This window comes from Argopecten irradians, chromosome 5 (assembly GCF_041381155.1).
Source record: "Argopecten irradians isolate NY chromosome 5, Ai_NY, whole genome shotgun sequence".
In the NCBI taxonomy this organism is placed as follows: domain Eukaryota; kingdom Metazoa; phylum Mollusca; class Bivalvia; order Pectinida; family Pectinidae; genus Argopecten; species Argopecten irradians.
Genome location: NC_091138.1, coordinates 8,004,423 through 8,029,758, shown reverse-complemented (window position 1 = coordinate 8,029,758; position 25,336 = coordinate 8,004,423). Strand labels below are relative to the sequence as shown.

At 36.8% G+C, this 25,336-nt stretch overlaps 1 protein-coding gene across 1 annotated transcript in view; it reads left to right on the top strand.

The window, feature by feature from the left end:
- Positions 1-25,336, top strand: part of LOC138324244 (U3 small nucleolar RNA-associated protein 6 homolog) — a 123,196-nt gene that overhangs the window by 74,349 nt on the left and 23,511 nt on the right. Inside the window, exons 10-12 of the mRNA XM_069269320.1 lie at positions 10,774-10,856; positions 13,388-13,465; positions 14,018-14,203. Coding sequence (XP_069125421.1) covers positions 10,774-10,856; positions 13,388-13,465; positions 14,018-14,203 — 347 coding nt within the window. The remainder of the gene's footprint in view (positions 1-10,773; positions 10,857-13,387; positions 13,466-14,017; positions 14,204-25,336) is intronic.

Genomic DNA, 25,336 nt, shown 5'->3' with positions numbered 1-25,336 from the left:
TCATCATCTCACAAACAAAAGTGATCACTGGCATTACCTGGTTGAGTCACTGGGTTATCATTCCATTCTTAAATAATGAACATTCATTTTCAAACTACAATTGAGCTGGATAAACCAATCAGATGCTGGTAATATGCGTTGTCAGGTTTTGCATATTGAAACGAGAGTTAAGGAATGAGTATTCCTGGAAACCACCCGAGGCAATGGTAGCTGAGCAGTGTTACATTTTACTGAAGCCAATAAGAGGATGTCCATGCCACTAATTGTCATGACCATGTAACAAACTTACAAGCCTAACGGAGTAACTCTGACCTGGATAAAATCTGCTGCTGCAGTATATATTTACTAATGAGCTTTGGTACATAATTGTTAATGTTCTTTCTCATCCAGTGGTCTACCATATATAATTCATTTGTGAAATGTATGTCATAACTGTCAGGATTACGGATCCAAACTTTCTCACCATGCAGATATTTTTTAAGATAAATATGACCTTGACAAACAAGAATTAGTAATCCAATGTAACTCATGATGGAGTCAAGAAATAGAAAACAACTTTTTGAAAAATTTATTAAGGACTTTTTTCCTTGAATGAAAACCCTTAGGTTGAGGTGCTGTAGAAGGGGTATTATGTATGATGACTGTCGTTGGAAGTGTTAGAGATATAGTAGAGATAGAACAGGAAGTATGAATGACGAGTTACCTACTGTCACACCCGTTATCAGAGAGGCATAGATTCTAATGATAACAGTAGAAATATTGACTTCTTGGCTTGTAAAACTTCCATTTTGAAGGGTAAGAAAACTTATTATTCCTGACCAGATTACTATCTCAGATTAACGTATTCTCACCTGCTTACCGTGACCAGATAAACACACCTGAAAACAACACCCCTCGATTATTATGCCTCGATCACTCTTCAGTGTGGAGCTAATCACTGTGCTCAGGTGTTTTGTGACATTTTTTTACCGTGTATGTGATTCTAGTTGACTTAATTTAATTATGGTGTCCTTTACCTGTGTATGGATCATATAACAAGTTAATTGATTACTGTTGGGGTTACATACACCTGTGCACTGACTAACTGTACAACATATTATAAGTTTGATTTTACACAGGTACCTGCAATCATGCACCTGAAATTGTCACCTGTGGTCTCAGACATACACAATTTCTTTTAAAAAAGTGTAATGGTCTAAGACATACACAATTATTATTAAAAAAGTGTTAAAAAAAGTGAATGTTTTGACACATTCAGAGGATATGACAAACGTGAGAACCAAAATGCAATGAAAAGGAAACCCATGGCGACAGGCTTAAAGAGAACTTACTGTTATTTTATATTTAGGAAGCTACAACTAAAGATTCTGTGGAGATATAAAATATGGCTATAATTCATCTTCTTCTTGCTTATGAAAACTTTTAGGCAATTTTTCATCTATCCTGTGTTAATACTTCAGTGGCTGCTATCTTGACCTTTCAATTTATATATCACTGCTATTTTTGCCTTCCAACTTCAGTGGTTACCATTGTGGCACACCAACTTCAGTAGTTACCATTGTGGCACACCAACTTCAGTGGTTACCATTGTGGCACACCAACTTCGGTAGTTACCATTGTGGCACACCAACTTCAGTTGTTACCATTGTAACCATTGTGGCACACCAACTTCAGTGGTTACCATTGTGGCACACCAACTTCAGTGGTTACCATTGTGGCATACCAACTTCAGTGGTTACCATTGTGGCACACCAACTTCAGTGGTTACCATTGTGGCACACCAACTTCAGTGGTTACCATTGTGGCATACCAACTTCAGTGGTTACCATTGTGGCATACCAACTTCAGTGGTTACCATTGTGGCACACCAACTTCAGTGGTTACCATTGTGGCACACCAACTTCAGTGGTTACCATTGTGGCACACCAACTTCAGTGGTTACCATTGTAGCATACCAACTTCAGTGGTTACCATTGTGGCACACCAACTTCAGTAGTTACTATTGTAGCATACCAACTTCAGTAGTTACCATTGTGGCACACCAACTTCAGTGGTTACCATTGTAGCATACCAACTTCAGTGGTTACCATTGTGGCACACCAACTTCAGTGGTTACCATTGTGGCACACCAACTTCAGTGGTTACCATTGTGGCACACCAACTTCAGTGGTTACCATTGTAGCATACCAACTTCAGTGGTTACCATTGTGGCACACCAACTTCAGTGGTTACCATTGTGGCACACCAACTTCAGTGGTTACCATTGTGGCATACCAACTTCAGTGGTTACCATTGTGGCACAACAACTTCAGTAGTTACTATTGTAGCATACCAACTTCAGTGGTTGCCCACTCAACCTGCCATTGAGTGACTGCTATCTTGGTCTGCCAGAATACTAAGATGGCACACTTGATGAACAGACACGTCCCATCTGACTTTGATCTTCACATTCATTGATTATGTTCTGTAAACTTGCCATAATTGACATTGTCAACAGACGGGATATGACTTGTTTTATCATTTTACATCTTCATTTGTAATCAGGTTTCATGCATAATTAACTTTGTAAACACAATAAAGGAATTCCTATACTACAGTGATGTTCAGTGTATTTGGTTACGTTTGTTATGGGATAGCAGACTTTCTAGCTGAGTTATAGGGGCCTATAGATAAAACAATTAACTTAATTGCAAATTTACTTGGATTAATTATTTTTTTAAGAGTGTAGAGTTTAGACTGGTGATGATTTATAATCTATCAAGAGACCATGCCTATTGATTATTGTACTGACAAAACTTGTATGTAATACTTCAGATTATCTACAACAAGATCGTCATCAGCAGCATTGACATCCATGTATCTGTTACCATCTGTTTGTGCTTCATTAGGTTTGGAGTTGAATTACACCACTTATGTCAGTTCAAATGCATCACTGTAGATAAAATACCAATTTGATCTGAATTTGATCTTTAGTCAGTTATTTCATTGTTTACATAACATGTAATATCCACACTCTATGTCTCTGACACCCTAGCTGCACCCTCACTCTCGTTACATTTCACAAGCTCATGGTCAGTCTTGGTGTTATTACTCTAATGTCATTCAGAGTGGTCAGTATCTTGCTATTTTTCTTCGATGAAAGTTTTCTGTGGGATAGCATTAGTAATTTTATGTGTTTTCAGAAGTTATAATTATATTGGTTCAGTGGAATAGCATAAGTAATTTACTTTTTGTTCAGCAGTTCAGCTTTGGAGAGATGTCACTGAGGATTCAATGTTATTGCGAGGATATAAACACCAGTGTATTGCATCCATGCAGAGCATATACACCTTTGCATACATGCACCTCACACATACACTTTAGGTAATTATACAATCGAATGGTCCTAATTGGTCAACACAATGCAACTCTGGCCATTCCCAGAATGACTATACTGCCCCAACGCCTACCAATAACAACCTTTCTGTGGACCATGAGTCATGTATCCACTATATATGGTTAATAAGGATGGTTCCAATGTCGGTATTACTGACCTATAACTGACCACTTCAGACCCCTATATTGGTATTGTATGTCCTGATGATACCACCATATGCCTCCCAGAGAAAATGGCCACAACAAGTGCCATTCAGCCTATTACCTTGCCTCCATGGCGACAGTTCTGACAATATCTTGGGATGGTGGTATAACAGATTTAGCAATAAAAACGGGGGATTAGGTATGTTCCATATTCATGAAAACAAAAACACACATCTATAAAAAACTGCTAACAAATTGCTCTGGCCATGCTGGACGGCACAATGTCTTGTGATTAAGGATCACCATGTGGTCAAGAATGGCCATCCTGGGGATTAAAAGTGGCAGTAATACAGTTTATAGGCATATAGATTGGAAATGGGGAAGTCTGGATGTCCAATATATGGGGTACCACTACTAGCCTCGTAAACAGATCATACAATTATTTCCTGATAGCCTATCTTGGATTTCCTCTCGAACTCGGGATGTTTGGTCTCTACAGACTTGGCAATGTAAAAGTTCTCCAACACCTCACAACATTGAGCAACAAACATAGGGACTGTCAACACGCATCGATTCCACATCTATTATGGCTTATGAGGGAATTATTGATGAGGACTGGGCCATCTTCACATGTAGATAAAAGAAATACTTATCTCTCAGATTACCAATGTTTGACGTTCCATGGAGATTTCGGCTCATTTTATCCATATGACTTTCAGCTTTGTCCAACATAAATCTTGGAAGTGCTAGTGAAGGTGGTTTTGGTTGGTTCACCTATAATAGGCAGGTCGTCTGCTGATGATAAAGGTCTTATCGATCTGACTGTGTCGAGGTGAAAGGGGCTGGTGATGGGGACTGGGGTCAGCACTGGAGGTTTTGTGGGATTTTCAGTGTTGTCAAATGTATGTGGTAATCATTGTTGTTCAATATCAATTTACTTTCTTACAAGAGTAGATCTTTAGGGATACTGTTATAGGCCCCTGATGATGGTTTTAGATTTTCTGCTGTTGAGGAATAATGGAGGGCAAAGTTGGGTTTCCATTGGCCTGAGTGTTGAATATGGTGTACTTGAGAAGGTTAATGAAACTTGTGAATGATGTGACACATTCATTCAAACAAATCCAATGAGGTTCAGATACAGATAAATGAGAAAGTAGCAATTATCCACATGGCTCTGTGGTTTTCTATCGGATCCCAATTCGCCCTGAGAAATACATTTTGCTTCACATTTTTTCTCCAATTTGGATATAGATTGTGTCTGGGGATGGATTTGAGCCTAGGAGATGAGAGGCGATAGTAGCCAGGATTTCTGTTGTCTTTCCTGCTGTCACTTATATCTATATATGAGAAAAGAATCAATTCCATATTAGGCCAGACAAGTCATGCACTTTAAACAGTCCTTTGCATTCCTGTATATAAAGCACAGGTACATATGGCTGTAGGTTGTGCACACACACTAAAGCACCTTTAAGTCCGGTGACTGACATGAGAGGGTAGATGTAAGCCCCTGATTTATCTCCCTCTATCTATCATCAGTGACCACTAGGAGGCGTTGTCCTGATGAGATTGGACCACCTAAGCTCCCACCATTTGTCTTGTCATATTGTCTTGGAGAAATCCCTGTAGTTTGTGGCGTCCGGCAGGCTTGTGACAAATATAGCTGTATGTTTGTCTTTTGCATAAAGGTATTAATAAAGATCAAGGTCTGTAGCCGTGATAGGGTTGTAGTTTGGGATGACCAGCTCAAGTGGTCATCAGCTGACATCTGATCAGACAGAGATTGGAATGAGGAGGGCTGTCTGCGGCCAATATATTTGTGAGCAATTTGTAATGGAGGCCAGTGGCTAGTGTTTGACAATTTACCTTTAACCCTTCACTTCTGATTGTGAGTTCAAGGGTCACTTATAATGAGAAATTTGCAGGGCCGTAGAGAATGTGTTTTTTTAAATTAAGTAATATTCTACTATTGTTTTTCTCTATTTTACTATTTCATTCCGTATATTAATTTTTAATATTTCATTCCCTATATTAAGTTTTGCTTTTACATTCCCTATTTTTAGTTTTGCTTTTACACTGTACATTCCCTATATTAAGTTTTGCTTTTACATTCCCTATTTTAAGTTTTGCTTTTTCATTCCCTATATCAAGTTTTGCTTTTTTATTCTGTATATTAGGTTTTGTTAATTCATCCTTAAATCGCACTTTGTGAAAGAACTGTAAAAGTCGGCCGTCATTTAATGCTTTAAAATAAATCATGTTGTCAAAAACAGAATTCAACTGGATAAAATGATAAGATATGAACTGAGATGTTTGAAGATAAGGCTGATGTTGTTTTGTAATTTGATAAAGCAAAAAGATACCACATATTCATCATTTTCAATGGTAAAAATGAGAAATTCCTGTAGTGGTATGGGGTGTAAACAATCGCAAGTGTTTGTGGTGCAGGTTCGGGGAAACACTGTATTGTGTTCTCCGGATTCTGAAATTCTAGTCCCTTTAATGGTATTTTATGATACGGTGTACAATAAACCAGAGAGATACTGTATCTGTTTGATGGGCACACAGACAACAGTCCTCTGTGAAATAGAGAGCGCTACTTCTTTCCTGTCAAACGCTGTATCCTAATGCTACCAAGAAATTCAATTTCTCTTTCAATTTAACGGTTTGACTACTTCCTAACATCCAAACAACAAGATGATGTTTAATTTTTTGTAAATATCTGATCATCGACAGCTTTCCAGCATAAAAATGTCGTGTAGAAATTGGAAATTTTCGCTGATCCTCATTGATAGTGGTCTCGATAGAGCCCAGTTAATGCCGGGCGGTTTTAATACCCTACTGAGGCCCAACCCTATCACCCTGGAAAACTGAGTTACACCAACTTGTAATCGTCCCAATGGAAATCAAACTTGCCTCCATTTTAAACGTTAAATTTTCTTACTGTTTGTATTTGATGGTAGACTATACATTTGGTAAGCTGGTAGTAACCTAGTGGTTTTATGGTGAGCAGGGGGAGCGTGGCTTAGCCTCAGTTAGTGATTGTATCTCCCAAGTCTGACAGACAGACGTAGCTCCCGTGGTATCCCTAACTCACCAAGTGTGCAGGATAGGAGAGTCCCCAGGGAACCATATGTCCGGCAACAGTTACAAACTTCCTGTTGGGTTTTGTTTTACTGCTTAAGCGGGAGCTGCTCCAGGAATCTTCTTGCATGCTTCCATAGTTTTATTGAATTTGCATGTATGGAGTCGATGTTTATGATTCCAGCGATATTGTATCAAATTCCCTTCTTGTACTTTTCCATTTTCATACCCCATCATTTGACATGTACACATGGCAGCCCAAACTATAGGCAGTTCTTTATCGACAATAAAACAAATTGTTCCTCTGTATAAAATTTCACATCATTCATAAATAATTTGGTTATGCATTTTACTGTGGCTTTTGTATTTTGTTGATAATAAAAGTGCTCTATTGTGATTTGTTGACTCTCTGGTTGATCTCTGTATTGTGGGAGCACACAGTATTATTATATCTACAAACCAAATACAGACCTTTTATCTTGGTTGGAGTTAATGCCACATTAAGTCATAATATTTCTCATGATATCTCTCTCTTTGTCTTTTTGTGTAGCCTAACAATGGTGTTTACATGAGCTGTATCTAGTAAATATCCATTTTCTAGATATTAGTTGAATATAACCTTGAAAAGTAGAGTTAGATATTGAACTTTAACCTTTTACACTAGAATGGGTAAAGGTTAGTTTCTAACGATCTTAAAATATTATATTCATGCTTGCTTTATCCTCAAATTTAAGATTAAATTATATAGAGTAGAACTTGCTTATGCTTATTACGAACTCTTAAGGGACCTGAAAATTCAATTCGCTATAATAGAAGTGTGTTGTATAGATAGAATGAATGAAAATAAACATTGTCTAAATTCAGTTGTACATGATTTTGTTTCCAAACAAAACATACACAAATACAAAAGCAAATGAACAAAGGAACTAGCTTACTTTTATTTTTAGAAAATATGATTATATATCAAACATTATAACCCTAGCTTTGTTGAAAACGTGCAAATAGAGTTATAGCGATTGCAATTTGCTGTTTGAATGTTAAAATTACGAATCTTCATATTTGATTTCTACTGTATTCCATATAGCAGTACAATCTGATGGTAACGACACACTTCACCCATGTCATTTTGGTATCTCAGAATTGACCTGTTACATGTACTTACTTTAAAATGTAAGATTCAGGCTTGTTTTGCTGGATAATAAGTCTTAAAGATTCATGCTGGTTCAATTTTGGAGTTGAGTTCCGGATATGGGCTAAATTGTCCTGTTAGCCTTTGGTCTGTATGTGTATGAATTACGATACTGGTTACAATACTTGGTTATGATACTTGTCTTTGTGGCCAATACAGCATGTTTAGCTCAGAGGAACCTGAAGTAATGACCTCAACATACACACACTTAGATGAAAACTCTAATAAGACTTCTCTCCATCATGCCAATAACACTTTTGGTATATTGTCCAAAAGGCGAGTTTGCATGCTTCTATATGTGGTGTTGTCTTGTCAGGGAAGATCTGGTCACACAAGCCTCGGAGATCTAATCTATACCACTGCCTCCTACAAACTAGTATTGATTTCTCACAAAGTTTACATAATTGCTCATCTGACTTCAATCCTCATATCCAATTTTCATTTAAATTGCACTTATTTCCATCTGTTTTTCCATACACTGGTTCATTACTAACAGGACCCTGTCCTACTGGCAAAGTTTGCCTTTTGTTGGAGTTCAGATATGTGCAGATTTATTCAGTTTTACAAATAACTTATTATACAAATGTAGATATAGTTTGAATCTGTATATGATGAATTGCTCATGGAGCAATTATAAATTGTATTTTGAACTGAGGACAATCTGGGCCGCTGTTGTGTAGAGAACTTAATTTGTTTATACGGCCTGGAGAAGTCTGTCATTTCCACACTGATTATTCCATCCTTGAGGTGAAAAAATCTTATTTTAGAAGCCAATACTTTATAGCACTGCAAGCAAATACAATTTAAAACTCTCAGTTTTACCATATTCTGTTTGAAAATTGTTTTGTTCATGAGTTCTTAATTTGCAGTGTCTGCATTTAAAATACAACAGAAATAAACAACCTTTAACAAACCTGGTACCAGTTGGATATTGTCATTTGAGTTTTTAGGTCATCTGACCCAAAGAGTCTGGATGACCTATTGTCCGTCATTGTGCGCTGTCCGCCGTGTGTAAACTTTTCATTCAAACAACTTCTTCTCAATAACCGAAAGGCCCAGGGTACTGATAATTGGCCTGCAGCATGCTGGGATGAAGGTCTACCATTTGTTTAAATCATTCAACCCCTCTGACCTTCATTCAAGGTCACAGGGGTCAAATAGGCTAAAATCATGAAATAACTTCTGCTCAAGAACTAAAAGGCCCAGGATACTCATATTGGGCCTGCAGCATGCTTTGATGAAGGGCTACCAAGTGTGTTAAAATTAATTACCTTGACTGTCATTCAAAGTCACAAGGGTCAAAAAGATTAAAATCTTTAAAAGACTTTTTGAGAATAACTAGGAGGCCTAGAGACCTGATATTAGGCCTATGACATTCTGGGATGAAGGACTACCAAGTTTGTTCAAATGAATTACCTTGATCTTCATTCAAGGTCACAGGGGTCAAATAGGCTAAAATCTTTAAACAACTATGTTGTATTGTACTAATAGTCAGATGACCGTTAAGGCCCATGGGCCTCTTGTTGTGAAGTTAAAATTACTTTTAGATTAGTGTTCTTTCATCAACCAATAGCTGAAAACTGCAGTAAACAAATGTATTTTAGTGTATGATTTATTTTTATGAAAAATTCAAGTTCAAGTACAATGGAGAGTTTTAACTGTAAATCTTAAGAATTAGATCATTGATAAAAATTTGAAAATATCATTGGACCTGAAAATGCAAAATCATGTTGCTGCGAAAATAAGTTGGGTCACAGAATATGATAACTGCGAAAATAAGTTGGGTCACAGAATATGATAACTAACAGATCTATATAATCGTCAGTTTCTGGATCACCTTTCTTAAAGTACATTACATTCACCATATAGAGAATATCCTAACATGATTATTATGATTTTACTACTTACTGAAGATTATGAAGATATCAGCCATTTTAACTGTAAATCAACAAAAGGACCCAAGTTAAAAAACAAATTATTCTCAAGAGAAAAAATCCAGTATCAATATCCAGTTGACATTATAACTGGACTCATCTTTAAACCTTTTAACCTTCTCATCTTTTTGTCTAATTGTGAACAGAGAATATGAAGTGATGGGCCAGACTGTCATTAATCGTGAAGTATCCTACATGTAGGCCCTACTTCCTGATGATCTATACATGACTGGACACTATCAAGCTGACCAACTGCACTGTTACAGGCTTATAATGGTTTATAATCCTATAACCCTTTCATTTCTTAGAAATAATTTCCAAGCAATTAGCATTTATAAATAGGGTATGGCCATCTCAACAGTCCGAGCTCTGACCATACCAGGACAATGCATGGTGTGAAATCAATATACACAATCGTGGCAGAATGTTTGACCCTTGTCACAACCGATTGACGTTCTGATTGTCGTCTAAATTTGTCAATCTCAGTGGTCAGTAATAATGGGTTAAAGCGATAGCCATCGCTGGTAATTACTGTGAAAGCAGGTGAAATAGAAACATGTAATTATCTCCCTTGTCTGTCCAGTAATCAGCTAATTATCTCCCTTGTCTTTGAGATAATCAGCTGAAGGAATCTGCCCAATATAGTTCTGCTCCTGTTCTTTATGATAAGACTATCTCCACTGTTTAGGGATAGCATTGTTTTATAACACACAAATTTGATATTGGGGCTGATAATGTTCTGATATAATGTCACATAAAAAGGTCAGATAAACTATGGATAAAGGTTCACACAAAAATTTGAGATGAAAAGGTGATAATAAATCATTACCAGGGTATGTAGAAAAGCAAAGTCAGTCATTATTTTGTACAATAGGAACTTCATATCCTAATTCATAGTCCAGGTTTTTTTCTGTATTTATCATTAAAGGTTTATTTCAAGTGTAAAACGGTTGTATCTCCCATTATTTGTAAAAAAAAATTAATTGCCTTATATTTGAATTTATCTTTCTCATTTTGGATATTAAACTAACAGATTATGTTTCCTTTCAGGTGAGATATGGGGCCTTTACATTCAAGCTTGTCTGGATCTTGTTGAAATGAAGTTCCCAAAGACTACACCTCTTCCTGAATGGGTTAGTATTGTAAGCTATTGATACAGTGCTTTTTTGCTATTTTTCCGTTATTGTGTTGATTTGATGGGTAACCAGCCAATATTGTCAGCATTGATTTGTCAATCAAGTGGTATTATCCGGGTGGCTATAGAAATAAGTACATTACACTTGAGGTATTATAGATATTTTCCTAGCTCTAATGTTATGTAAAGGTTCCCCCACTTAATGACAAGCGGCCCTGTATTTAGTGGGAGGCTCCCATTGTCGGTCCAGGCTGTGTAGGGTGAGTGAAGTGTATTGTACCTGTTGGTGCGACTCTACCCCGACTCTGCTCTCTGTAAACACTGGCCGATTGTCTGAAGGACTGTGCCGAGGCCTAGCGCATACTTTCCCTCCCATCAACCCCGCACTGACAGGCGGCCATATTGACATGGATCAGAAAACCAGCCCACTATTGTCCTCAACAAACCCAACTGACAGTTTCTCACATTCTCAGAGTGATCAAACTGAATGATTTCTGTCCTGTCCTGTCCATTACTATTGTATGTTAGGACAGTCATACATGGATAGGACCCTGATCACATGTTCTCGCTGACAGGCGCCACTTTCTCTCACCTGGCTCGATGGTCAAATCCCCATTATACTATCGGATGGTTCTATTTCTCAGGTGACCCTTGATGTATTGTGTGTCTGTCAATCAGTTGATTCCCCATTGTCCGGTGAGAGGGCTCTATTTAAGGGTCCATAGACCTGTGTAGACATTTTGTCCAATAGTACGGATGCTGAATATATACTGTAACAATGAAATTTTACCATTGACAAAGGTAATCACAAATGATTGTTTCCTGATCATTTGCTGTAAATTTTATACCAAGCAAATGTTTTCATGGAAACTGGTAGATTTTCTTCAAGAATTGATGAACAGTCTACCAGAAATTTAGCTTCATTATACTAAAGAAGCAAAGTCAATCTTATAAACTAGTTTTTCCATGGAGTCCGTCAAATGATTTCTCGTTTATGTTATCCATTCTCTCAAGTAAGTTGTATGTGTAAACCTTCTATAAGAAGTCAACAGATAAAACACTAGATACAGGCCTGACTACAGTGACCTGAATCCACCTTTGGAAGCCCTGTAGGACCTCTTGACCTTGTCCTGTGTTTCTCTCCACCTCATTGTCCTGTGTTTGTGTACAGTAAGACGTTTTGGTGTCCAAATCACCCTGTATGTTGACAGTTTACACACACCAATGAAATACAAACATGGCCGAACAAGGTGCTATAGGCCTATTTGCCTATCAATTACCAGCAACAAGTTTGGCTGTTTGGTCAGCTCACATCAGGCCTGGGTTCCGGTGGACAGACCAGGAATGTAGCCCCTGTCAATGTGTCAGTTCACAGGCATTTCATATTCATGGCAAATTAAATCATATTGTAACAGAATATTTTCTTTATTCTCTTATAACAAATTAACGGTAGCTTTATTCTCCTATACTCTGTACCTCCGAGACTAAAACTTGTCTAACAAGTGAATTATATATAGTCACGGAAATGGCTGTACACTATATACAGGCACAGTCCAGGGGTTTCACTGTCATGGCACTGTCATACCAAATAGAAGACTTACAATATTTGCTTTAAGTTCTAGACATCCAGACACTAGTTGTCCTGACTAATATATTCACAGGTGAAAGTTTTTAGTATTGATATAGAATACAATATTTTGTATATATTTGACCAGTACAGTACTATACAACATGAAATATCTGTACTTACTTTCATGGTCTTCAAGTTTTCAAGTATTTCGTGTGTAGAAATATTCATGGTTGGCATATAAAACTTTGATTCCAATTTACATTTGTGGTTTCACAACGCACACAAAAACAATGAAGGTTTCAACACAACACATATTTCATATTATACAATACAGTATATCAATATTGAATTTTGGCAAAAAATCATCTCATTATATAAAACCTTGATGTAAATCAAGGTCATGACCGATAGCTTGATCACTTTAATTATCAGTATATAATAATGCACTACAGTTTACAGCCTTAAAAGTTTTTACTGTAATAAACATCTTGGTGTGCGGACATTATAGTGGACCTGATATGGAATGAAAGATTACTTTTAAAGTTTGTTCAAGGTAATGACCTTGACCCTAATTTAAGATAAAGTGGTCAAATGTACAAAAACTAAATGCTGTGCTCTTTGAGTTGCAAACTAACATCGACCATGTTAGAAATATATTAAAAAAGCAGTACAGACATTTTACCACTGTCAGATGAATTAAATAGTATAATAATTCATTGAAATTTAAGTTCTTAATTATGACAAAATTATGAAATAAATGAAATAATCTAGACAGCAATTACAGGCTATTTGATCTTACTGAATATGTTTCAAAGTTTCTGTGCTTTCAAGAAGTCACACAAATGGTCATTAAGTGTTTGTTAGCTATGGGCAGTCGGGCTCCAGGAGCTACATATTTAGTATAATTAGACAGCAACATTAATAAGTGAGAGCTTTGTCTGACGCCCTGTACATTACAGAGGATACACAAACTGCTGGAGGTGTTTGACGATGCCGCCAAGAAGGAAGCTGTCACACCAGCACTGTTTGAAAAATGGGTAAGCCAAGGTCATTCTTATAGTATTCGTTAATCACTTAACACATAGCCTTACTCACAAAGCTTTTACAATGTCAAGGTCATACGTCCTGGAGTAAAGGTCACACTTTTCTCCATGGCTCATCATAAAGTTATTTCTAATGTCACACTCTACAGTTATTTGATTTAATGTTGTACTTGTGTGTATGAAAATTATGGTTTCTCATTAAATTCTTTTATTATAAAATCTTGGGCTAAAGGAGATGGTTAAATAAAAAATAAATTGTATTTAGTAACACCAGTGATCGTTATGAAACATTTTTCTACAAATAAAATAAGTTATTTATCAAGCCAATACAAAGCCTAGCTATGTTTTAATTATGCAATAAACTGAAAGCTGAGAGCATAATTAAGATTTCTTTTTATTTAAATCCTATGTCAAGGTCATACAACTTCTGTTGACCCATTTCCTTGAGCACATGGTTAACTTATTGCACTGAATATCATATTTTGGTGATGCTAGTATACTTCAAGCCTTTGAATCTATCTCTAACAGTGCATTTGTTGTTATTAGGCAGAAGTGTTGACCAATGTGGGCCAGATAAAGGAACTACTAAAGGTATATGACCTTGCCACCACCCACCATCCCAAGGTTGTCACTCTGTGGGTCCATAGACTACAGGTCCTCATCAGGACTGTTCCAACCGAGGAGAAGGTCATTGCAGTGTTTCATGAAGCATGTAAACATGTCCCAAAAAAAGTAAGTCTATATATATATATATAAGAGAAGGGGAATATTAATGTCCCAAAAAAGGTAGTCAGAGATGAGATTTGACTTTTTGCGTTTAGATGTAACCCCCATGGATATCTGTAGCTCTTTTTGGGAGAAGAACAAATATAGAGTAGGTATAGGAGTATAGGGTAGAGTAAATCATGATTATAACGAACTTCTGAGGACCAACGAAATCACTTTTTAGGTCATCTGACCCGAAGGGTCAGGATGACCTATAGTCATCATGTTTCGTCCGTCGTCGTGCGCCGTGCGCCGTCCGCCGTGCGTTAACTTTTCACATTTTGAACTTCTTCTCAAGTTTGACCAGTGGGATTGAGCTGAAACTTACCTGAAATGATCCTGAGATGGTCCCGACAAAGTGTTGTTATTTTTTGGGTCGATCCCGAAATCCAAGATGGCCGCCACAGCCGCCATCTTGAAAACACATTTTAAACTTCTTCTCAAGTTCTACCGGTGCGATTTGGCTGAAACTTGCATGAAATGATCCTGACATGGTCCCGACAAAGTGTTGTTATTTTTCGGGTCGATCCGAAATCCAAGATGGCCGCCACAGGCGCCATCTTGAAAACACATTTTGAACTTCTTCTCAAGTTCTACCGGTGCGATTTGGCTGAAACTTGCATGAAATGATCCTGACATGGTCCCGACAAAGTGTTGTTATTTTTCGGGTCGATCCGAAATCCAAGATGGCCGCCACAGCCGCCATCTTGAAAACACATTTTAAACTTCTTCTCAAGTTCTACCGGTGCGATTTGGCTGAAACTTGCATGAAATGATCCTGACATGGTCCCGACAAAGTGTTGTTATTTTTCGGGTCGATCCGAAATCCAAGATGGCCGCCACAGCCGCCATCTTGAAAACACATTTTGAACTTCTTCTCAAGTTCTACCAGTGGGATTTGGCTGAAACTTGCATGAAATGATCCTGACATGGTCCCGACAAAGTGTTGTTATTTTTCGGGTCGATCCGAAATCAAAGATGGCCGCCACAGCCGCCATCTTGAAAACACATTTTGAACTTCTTCTCAAGTTCTTCCAGTGGGATTTGGCTGAAACTTGCATGAAATGATCCTGACATGGTCCCGACAAAGTGTTGTTATTTTTCGGGTCGATCCGAAATCCAAGATGGCCGCCACAGCCTCCATCTTGAAAACACATTTTGAACTTCTTCTCAAGTTCTACCGGTGCAATTTGGCTGAAACTTGCATGAAATGATCCTGACATGGTCCAGACAAAGTGTTGTTATTTTTCGGGTCAATCCGAAATCCAAGATGGCCGTCACAGCCGCCATCTTGAAAACACATTTTGAACTTATTCTCAAGTTCTACCGAAGGGATTTGGCTGAAACTTGCATGAAATGATCCTGACATGGTCCAGACAAAGTATTGTTACATCTCTGGTTGATCCCAAATCGAAGATGACTACCATGACACTATGTCTAATTAATTTCCTATATTTAAAGGCCCTTGGGCCTCTTGTTTGAAATAAAATTTGTTGAAAGAAATTGAAAATGATCCTGACATGATCCTGACAAAGTGACACCATATATAATTAATTTTACTATTGTCAAGGTAGTCAGATGACCGTTAAGGCCCTTTGGGCCTCTTGTTTATAATGATAGTTTGTTATATACATATTACAACATCTTAAAGGAACCTTGATAGGGACTGAAATTGACTGCGTTATAAAACCATGAATTTGTTGTAAGCGTGTTCATTATAAATATGTTTCACTGTAATGTATTTGATGTGAACATTTTTATTTTTAAATGGCATCCATATTTCAAGGTTCATCATTTAATCAATGGTATCATTTTCAAAAATTTTAAATCCAATGTGAAGACAAGGATAATTGTATTAACATTATTTGTCTTTTAAAATCAGAATGTGTTTTACTGAAATAAGTTGTATATTAAAATAAAACTATCACATTGTCGTGACGTGTTGTGATAGGTAGTCTGTTTGATAAATGTCTAGGATGAGTAGATAATGAGTTTGTACGTACTGGCCCCTCCTCCTGGAGTACCTACAGACGTAAATGGCCTTTAACGCAGCTCTATGAGGCAAAGATCTCCACAACAAGATCAATATTTGATACAGTTTCAGGGTAGTAAATCACCAAATACCTTTATACTGATGGATAGACGATTAGCTTGTGTTGGGTTCACAAACAGGCATGCAGAAAACACATCAGATAAACACATCAAAGACATATAAATATCACTAGGCATCAATAAAACAATTCAAATTTCAAACGTAAAATTTTCAAGGACATCTTCTGTCAATGTGAATAGGCCTACTCCTAGGGCGTATATACTTGGGATTTGGAAGTTTTGAGGATTTTTTATTGGATTTTACTTTATAAACAAGCAATAAATAGCTATCCTAATTGTAGGTCATCCATCTGATGAAGGCAGGTGGTCAACAAAAATTATGCAAGTTTGGTGGGATACTAAAGCAAAATGAATCTAGAATGAAAAGTCTTAAGTTCTGGCGATTGTGACGTTACAAAACTACATCAGGTCAACAATATGTGGGTTCCCTGAGATACTAAATTGATGTGGGATAATTCCACTTTCTCAAATTCTGGGGAGTGTGATGTCACAAAACAACATCATAATGTGGCTTCACAATCACCAGAAGATGATATTACTCGACGGTAATCTTACTTTTCTAATGTCGTTTTGGTATCTTAAAAAACAATGCATTATGATGGTAAATATGGTTGGTTAGGCCTAAAGTAAAACATTCTGCCATCCTTAGATGCATTGTCAGCAATAGTCTGTAGTTTGACAGGGGAGGTAACTTTTATGTTGCCAAGTCTATGATAACTGTATTAGTTAGAGATTAACACCTTTTATGGCCCAGGCTTTATGCTCATTTTATTCCTGCACTTAGAGTTAAAACAATGGAGTTGTCTAATTACAGAGATAAAAGTAAATGTAGGTTAAAAGGCACCAGTCAGGGCTGACAATGTTATCAGTCAGCTATCGGAAGAGAGCTATCTACAAACATAAAACTCGCCACATATGGAAGGACCCTCCACACAGATATTATGATCCTATCAAAAATCATTTTATGATCAAAACAACCTCATGAAGCTGAGTGAAGATATCCAATCCCATTAAATCCACTCTTTGATATGGTCACTCCCCTAGAACCATAAACATTGGAAAATATTAATGATAAATTCCATATTAAAGAGACCCTTTTTATAAAATTTTATTGTCTTCCTTCCTGATGAAGTCATCTTCCAAGTGCATTTCAATTCGTCCATGCACTAATCTGTTCTGATTTGATGATCCTCTAAAATTTGATCGTGCCAGAATTACATGGCCCTGTATTGGTATTTAATTATGTGGGGCATCACTATCGATATCTTGTTTGTTGTAGTCTCCAATATTTCTATTAAATAGCAATAAAGAGACGTCCAATCTGGCAAAGTTTGATCAAATATAGCGGAAGCATTGTATTCTCAAGACATTGAATATCTTAATTTATTGTAGAATAAAACCACAAAGATGCAGAAAAACATAAAAAAATTGGCTCCTTGGTGATGTATTACAGTTTGTATCTGTTAACGATTAGTTTGGGAGGATGTTAAGTTAGGAAATATAGAGCCCCTACATAGCATACCCAGACTACAGGGGGGCACTAATGTACTTAATACAGAATATCTGCTTCCTTCATTACACTATTCTGTCATTGAAACCAACATTTCAGGGTTAATCCCCAATCAAGTATTAAGATTGTCCCATCATTTAAGCTGCCTGATTAGTTGTGATATGACCAACATAATAGCATTAGGAGACAATATTATATTGCTATATTGTAGCAATTTGTATTCAATCCCATTATCTATTGAAAACAAGCAACCAGCTGATATATGTAAATATTACTGCAAGGTCACAAATGAAGGTTGAAGGTCAAGTTCAATGCTACTGAAAATATATTTTTTTTTAATTTAACAGTTTCTGTACTGTAACTCAAGACCACTTTAGCTGATCAAGCTCACAATTGATACAAATCATCCTTAAAAGGTATTGTTTTCCAGTTACAGAAGTCAACGGTCAAGGTCAATTTTTTCTTGAAGTACAAAATTTGTTTCCTTTCAATAACTCAAAATACAGGCAACACATCCACTTCTATGGAGGTTTTATCTTTGATATGTTGTAACTTATGATTATAGAAAAAAAATCTTGCCCTGCACCAACAATTCTCCATTATTTTCTTGCAGAACAAAATATAGATATAGAATTCATTAAGGTATCTACATTGCATTTTGAACAAGTAAATAATAACATTGCCTTACAGAATTGCCATACAATTTCTTGTGCTATTACAAAATACATTGGATAGTTTATTATTTGACTTGTAAGTAATTACGTGGATAGCTGATGATGAAAACTTCTGAGTGCCTACGAATGCATTACACATGTAACATTATGATAACATTAGGACAGCCATTACAGCTGGTATACACTATCTACTAGTGTAGGACAATTATTGTGATCTCTGTCATAAGGCACTCTGTAGCAGGTGCACGGCCCTAACACATTCCACATGTCGACTAAATGATTGCATCACATTGTCACTCTGTAAATAAACTGTGTAGAATTTGTTGATGAAATTATTTATAAATATCTAATTCCACACTGTAGCTATTGTACCTCTTCAATAGTCATTGTAGAATAAAAGTCGCAGTTTATTGTGCGATTATTACTCAGGGAGTCTGTGAATTTTCCTTAACCACATAAATTCTATTCAGCACATGAAATTAATTTGAAGAAACTCCTTTGGCACAATAGAAAGTTGGAGTGTTATATTAAAGTCAAGGTCACAGAAACATATGATTTATTAATGAGTGTGTTTACATAACACCAGACATATAAAATAAACATGGAACACAATGCCTTCTTCAGAACCCTGTCCCACCCTAAGGTCAAGGTCAACACTTCTTTGACATGGAGCAACATTCATAGATGATTGTCCCATGAGAAAGTTATATAAATATGTCTACAAGTGTAACCAAATAAATCAGCTGATTTGTTTGGCAGAGGTAGCCAAAGGTTATGGCATTCTGACGTTCAGCATCTATCCATCCACATCTCAAGGTTGCAAGAAAGAAAACCCATATAGGGATTAGCGCCCCATAGAATATATTCTTAGAGGAATTGCTCCATACAAGCATGGTTAACATAAAAACGAAATCCAATCTCTATATTTACACTCACACAACAATTCATTTATATTTTATGCAATAAAATCGTCATTTGAAAATGACGTAATTATTCAATAAAAGTCGGTCAAAAGTGGGAGGAGCTTACTCAGTTGAACAGCGAATGATGACTCTTCACATAAGGTAGATTTATTCATTTGCGACGACCAAAAAGTTCAATAATTTAGTGTAAAATAAACATGACAAACAAAGTAAATTTCTGAGATAATAATATTAATCAGATCAAAACTTTAAATATATGTTCAATTTTGCTAAAAGTTAATATATAGCGTAATAACATAAAGTATTTTAACCCGGTCACATGTGTGACCTCGGTGACCGTTATTGTGCAGCGAGGCGAAGCTGACGTACGCTTACACACTGGAGTTTGCCGAAGTTGTCAAAACACCTGTATTCAAGTAGCTCAATGTGTTTGAGATTGTAGTCTGACTTGACGATATTACATCCTTAGGAGCCATGTGATTATATAATCTACGCTTAGATCCATCGCCATCGATAGATGTAACAACTTCACTTGTGTTCGATGGATACAATGTATTTGTGGTGACGCGTAACTGTCAACACGTGGATTACTAGTGGTGCATGTTTTATAATACACATGATTAAATTCTCAAAGAACAAAGACTAGAGAAAATGTTTTATAACTGACCTAGCTCTGTCAGATGGTCTCACGCCCGTCAACCCCAAAGACTCGATCGTAGGACACGGAAACAGAGGTAATGTTTACATTTGACATCCATCATTTTTAGCAAAAAGCACTGCACGTTGCCCCGGTCGGGATATTTTCCCCCGTTTCTTTATACAATTGTTAATTTAAAAAATGTTTGTATCATATATAAATATAAAACTTTTATGTATTGTTGACTTTTTTTCCAAAATTCTATGAAAAACAACAAAATACACGGAAAGTTGCGTCAATACGCAAGTTCAATGTTACCATGCAGTTATAGTAAACAAAATCGGCTAGTATTTGCTTATAGTGAACAAGCCTAGCAAGTGTAAATATAAAAGGTATAGTTCCTACAAAAACTACATGTAAGTTGGTAGTTTTGAGCAAAGTACTCCGGCTTTCCTCCTTCTCCAACACTTTGTTTGGTCAGTACCTATCAACTACGCTACCCTATATGCGTTTCGAACTCACAACCAAACAGTGAAGGGCTTGTGGTATGTGTCTGGATGTTCAAACTGACCTTCACAGCCGTGTGATTATATACAATCTGTCTGATAAAGGCTTGATTATTACATGATAGGACACTAACAGAATAACATGCAGTAATGAGATTGTCTTAATTAAATTAGATCTGTAATTAAACAGACAATATCACAGAGCCGTCTTGAACTATTTTGAGTTATCATATAAGAAATATAGATCTCCCTGATACCATTAATAATCATTGTCACATTGGCCTGATTTCTGTATGATTTCTCACATCATTAAACTCACACTTATAGAGGCTCGTAACTTTGAAGAAAATGGTGTTGTCATGTTGACACGAAAGTTAAGAAATGAGAAGATACATCAGAATCTGCTGTTCAAAGAGAAGTTTAATTTAACAGACATGCCAATCTGTCGAGACAGCTTTGGAGTTACTGATAAAACTTCGTGTCCTATTTAACATTTCATAAAATCTAATCGTGGACTGAATAAGAAAATGAAATTTTTGCTTTAACTTCATAGATATTTATTTGTTCTAATTTCTGTGTTGTAACAGTTTATGACATGTGATTTTCTTTTTTGTCTTTGTTTCTCAATAAAAGGGTTAAATCTACTTCTCAATGTTGTACGTGCATTCTTTTTATTATTTTTTTTTTTTTTTTTTTTTTTCATTTTTATGGTTTAGCCATGAAATATGGATCATATAATGTTACCCAGATTTGTCCCGTCGCTTCTTACACATTATATTCCCAAACCTTGGAGTAATACCTCTAAATAAGGAATGATTGAATTTTAATCCATGGGAGGCCCAGGTTTCATATCTAAAATCTCACCCACAATATCAAACAATATATAAAAAAGATAATCTCTCATATTGGTATTTTGGGGCGGTGCCGCTAATGGAAATTTTACCTTTTCCTGTTAAGATTATGAAATATTTGATAGAAATGTTTGTTTGTGGACCAAGATTAAACCTTCCGTCTAAACAACAAAGTCCCAGACCCGAGGAACGAGGAGAGACATACTCCAATCGCCATGTGTTGTCCCGTCAGGTCAAAACGAGTATGCTAGTTATGTCAAGCATTCTGATGGTGGTGTAACGCTCCAAAAACAGTGCTGTATGTAGCTCTGTAAAAAAGTCCCCAACAAATCGCTATATAATATGCTGCAGCTTATTTTGATTGCTCTAGAATTTTCAATGTTTCCTTCTCTAAGTGTATATATAGATTATTGTTCATTTGTAACATTCTTCTACATAAGTAACTCTACTGATGTCATTTTCTGTATTTGACACAATTAATGTCTTAGTTATTGAGTAGAAAGTGAAAGTACATACATGTGATATGATTTATATTTGATGGTCAATGAAGGGAATCATAGGTCATGCACTGACTACTTTTAAAATGTATAAAGCTTATCTAAAACATATATATGTGGAAGTCACCAATCAAGGCTAAAGGTCAAAAATAACACTTTAACCATTGTCACCAACTGTAGGATCTGTTTGATTTAATGTTCACAGAAGAGCTTACAGAAAGCACCTTATAATGTTCTCAGTGTTAATATTATCTGATAGGTGATGATCACTCGTAATATATCACCTTTTAATTGTGAGTAGTATGTATTAATTGTGTATAAAAGTTCTGACAACTCTTAGCTGCATGTGGCGATCACCAGGTGTAAGTAACAGTCACCTGTCATAGAGGTTACGCTGATATCGCTGATCAGCGTCACAACACACCAAAGTGGTCACTTTACAAATGATCCAATCGGACAGCAATGTTAAGTTAATAATGACTGTCCACTCCCGGTGATGTGACGTAAACATGGAGGATGGCTGATAATTAATAACTGACCACTCCAAGTCACATGACGTTACTATGGAGGCTATTGTTTCCTGCGGAAATGAAATGATTGACAATGATATGGTGTGGTAGTAAAATGACTATTCAGACTGGACACCAAACCTGACAGTCAGATGTACTGGTATAGGTTTTAAAACAAGATCCTCATCACCTGTAGATTGTTTTATGTTAACCTAACATGGGGATTCGGGATAAAAGAAATGATCTCAAATTTAAAAATAAAAAGAGAAATAGAAAGGAATGTTCTAAATGTAGTATTGGGACTTTGCTTATAATCTTTGTTAAGATGTAGAAAAGGAATATTCAAGAATTAAACTATAAGAAAGCACCTGCAATTGTAGTAGGAGCGAAAACAAGCACTGTTAGACTGGAATACCCCAAACAGTAGCCAGAGTGCTCTAATAATTGAGTGTCCTGGTCACTGGCAAATGGCCAGTTATCATTTGGAACAACAGTTACACATATTACAGCTATTCTGTTCCTGAGGTTGGGTATTAATCATATCATCATCAGCTTGTATTAGAAAATCATTTCGCTTTCTCTGAAAAATATGTCATTACGCTCAAAAACACGTATGGTAGATAACAATACCTACCTGTGCAAGGCCGATAACTCTGTAATAAGTAAATACAGGATGGATGAGGATTGTCACCCACAGGTGTGAATTCTAGATCAGACCAAGGTGATCCACACTGACATATATCTGGGGTATTGGTGTACATTACACAGGTGTGAATTCTAGATCAGACCAAGTTGATCCACACTGACATATATCTGGGGTATTGGTGTACATTACACAGGTGTGAATTCTAGATCAGACCAAGTTGATCCACACTGACATATATCTGGGGTATTGGTGTACATTACACAGGTGTGAATTCTAGATCAGACCAAGTTGTTCCACACTGACATATATCTGGGGTATTGGTGTACATTACACAGGTGTGAATTCTAGATCAGACCAAGTTGATCCACACTGACATATATCTGGGGTATTGGTGTACATTACACAGGTGTGAATTCTAGATCAGACCAAGTTGATCCACACTGACATATATCTGGGGTATTGGTGTACATTACACAGGTGTGAATTCTAGATCAGACCAAGTTGATCCACACTGACATATATCTGGGGTATTGGTGTACATGACACAGGTGTGAATTCTAGATCAGACCAAGTTGATCCACACTGACATATATCTGGGGTATTGGTGTACATGACACAGGTGTGAATTCTAGATCAGACCAAGTTGATCCACACTGACATATATCTGGGGTATTGGTGTACATGACACAGGTGTGAATTCTAGATCAGACCAAGTTGATCCACACTGACATATATCTGGGGTATTGGTGTACATTACACAGGTGTGAATTCTAGATCAGACCAAGTTGATCCACACTGACATATATCTGGGGTGTTGGTATATGTTACACAGGTGTGAATTCTAGATCAGACCAAGTTGTTCCACACTGACATATATCTGGGGTATTGGTGTACATTACACAGGTGTGAATTCTAGATCAGACCAAGTTGATCCACACTGACATATATCTGGGGTATTGGTGTACATTACACAGGTGTGAATTCTAGATCAGACCAAGTTGATCCACACTGACATATATCTGGGGTATTGGTGTACATTACACAGGTGTGAATTCTAGATCAGACCAAGTTGTGGGTATTGTGTAATCCACACAACCAGTGACATATATCTGGGGTGTTGGTATATGTTACACAGGTGTGAATTCTAGATCAGACCAAGTTGTTCCACACTGACATATATCTGGGGTATTGGTGTACATTACACAGGTGTGAATTCTAGATCAGACCAAGTTGATCCACACTGACAATATATCTGGGGTATTGGTGTACATTACACAGGTGCAAATTCTAGATCAGACCAAGTTGTTCCACACTGACATATATCTGGGGTATTGGTGTACATTACACAGGTGCAAATTCTAGATCAGACCAAGTTGATCCACACTGACATATATCTGGAGTATTGGTGTACATTACACAGGTGCAAATTCTAGATCAGACCAAGTTGTTCCACACTGACATATATCTGGGTATTGGTGTACATTACACAGGTGTGAATTCTAGATCAGACCAAGTTGATCCACACTGACATATATCTGGGGTATTGGTGTACATTACACAGGTGCAAATTCTAGATCAGACCAAGTTGTTCCACACTGACATATATCTTGGGTATTGGTGTACATTACACAGGTGTGAATTCTAGATCAGACCAAGTTGATCCACACTGACATATATCTGGGGTATTGGTGTACATGACACAGGTGTGAATTCTAGATCAGACCAAGTTGATCCACACTGACATATATCTGGGGTATTGGTGTACATGACACAGGTGTGAATTCTAGATCAGACCAAGTTGATCCACACTGACATATATCTGGGGTATTGGTGTACATGACACAGGTGTGAATTCTAGATCAGACCAAGTTGTTCCACACTGACATATATCTGGGGTATTGGTGTACATGACACAGGTGTGAATTCTAGATCAGACCAAGTTGTTCCGCACTGACATATATCTGGGGTGTTGGTGTACATGACACAGGTGTGAATTCTAGATCAGACCAAGTTGATCCACACTGACATATATCTGGGGTATTGGTGTACATGACACAGGTGTGAATTCTAGATCAGACCAAGTTGATCCACACTGACATATATCTGGAGTATTGGTGTACATTACATTATACAAGACTTGACAAAAGTGATTCTTCAGTAGCACAGATTGATATATTCAAATCCTCGATCAGTGGACAGAAAAATAAATGATAATTAAAAGTTCAGATTTAATCA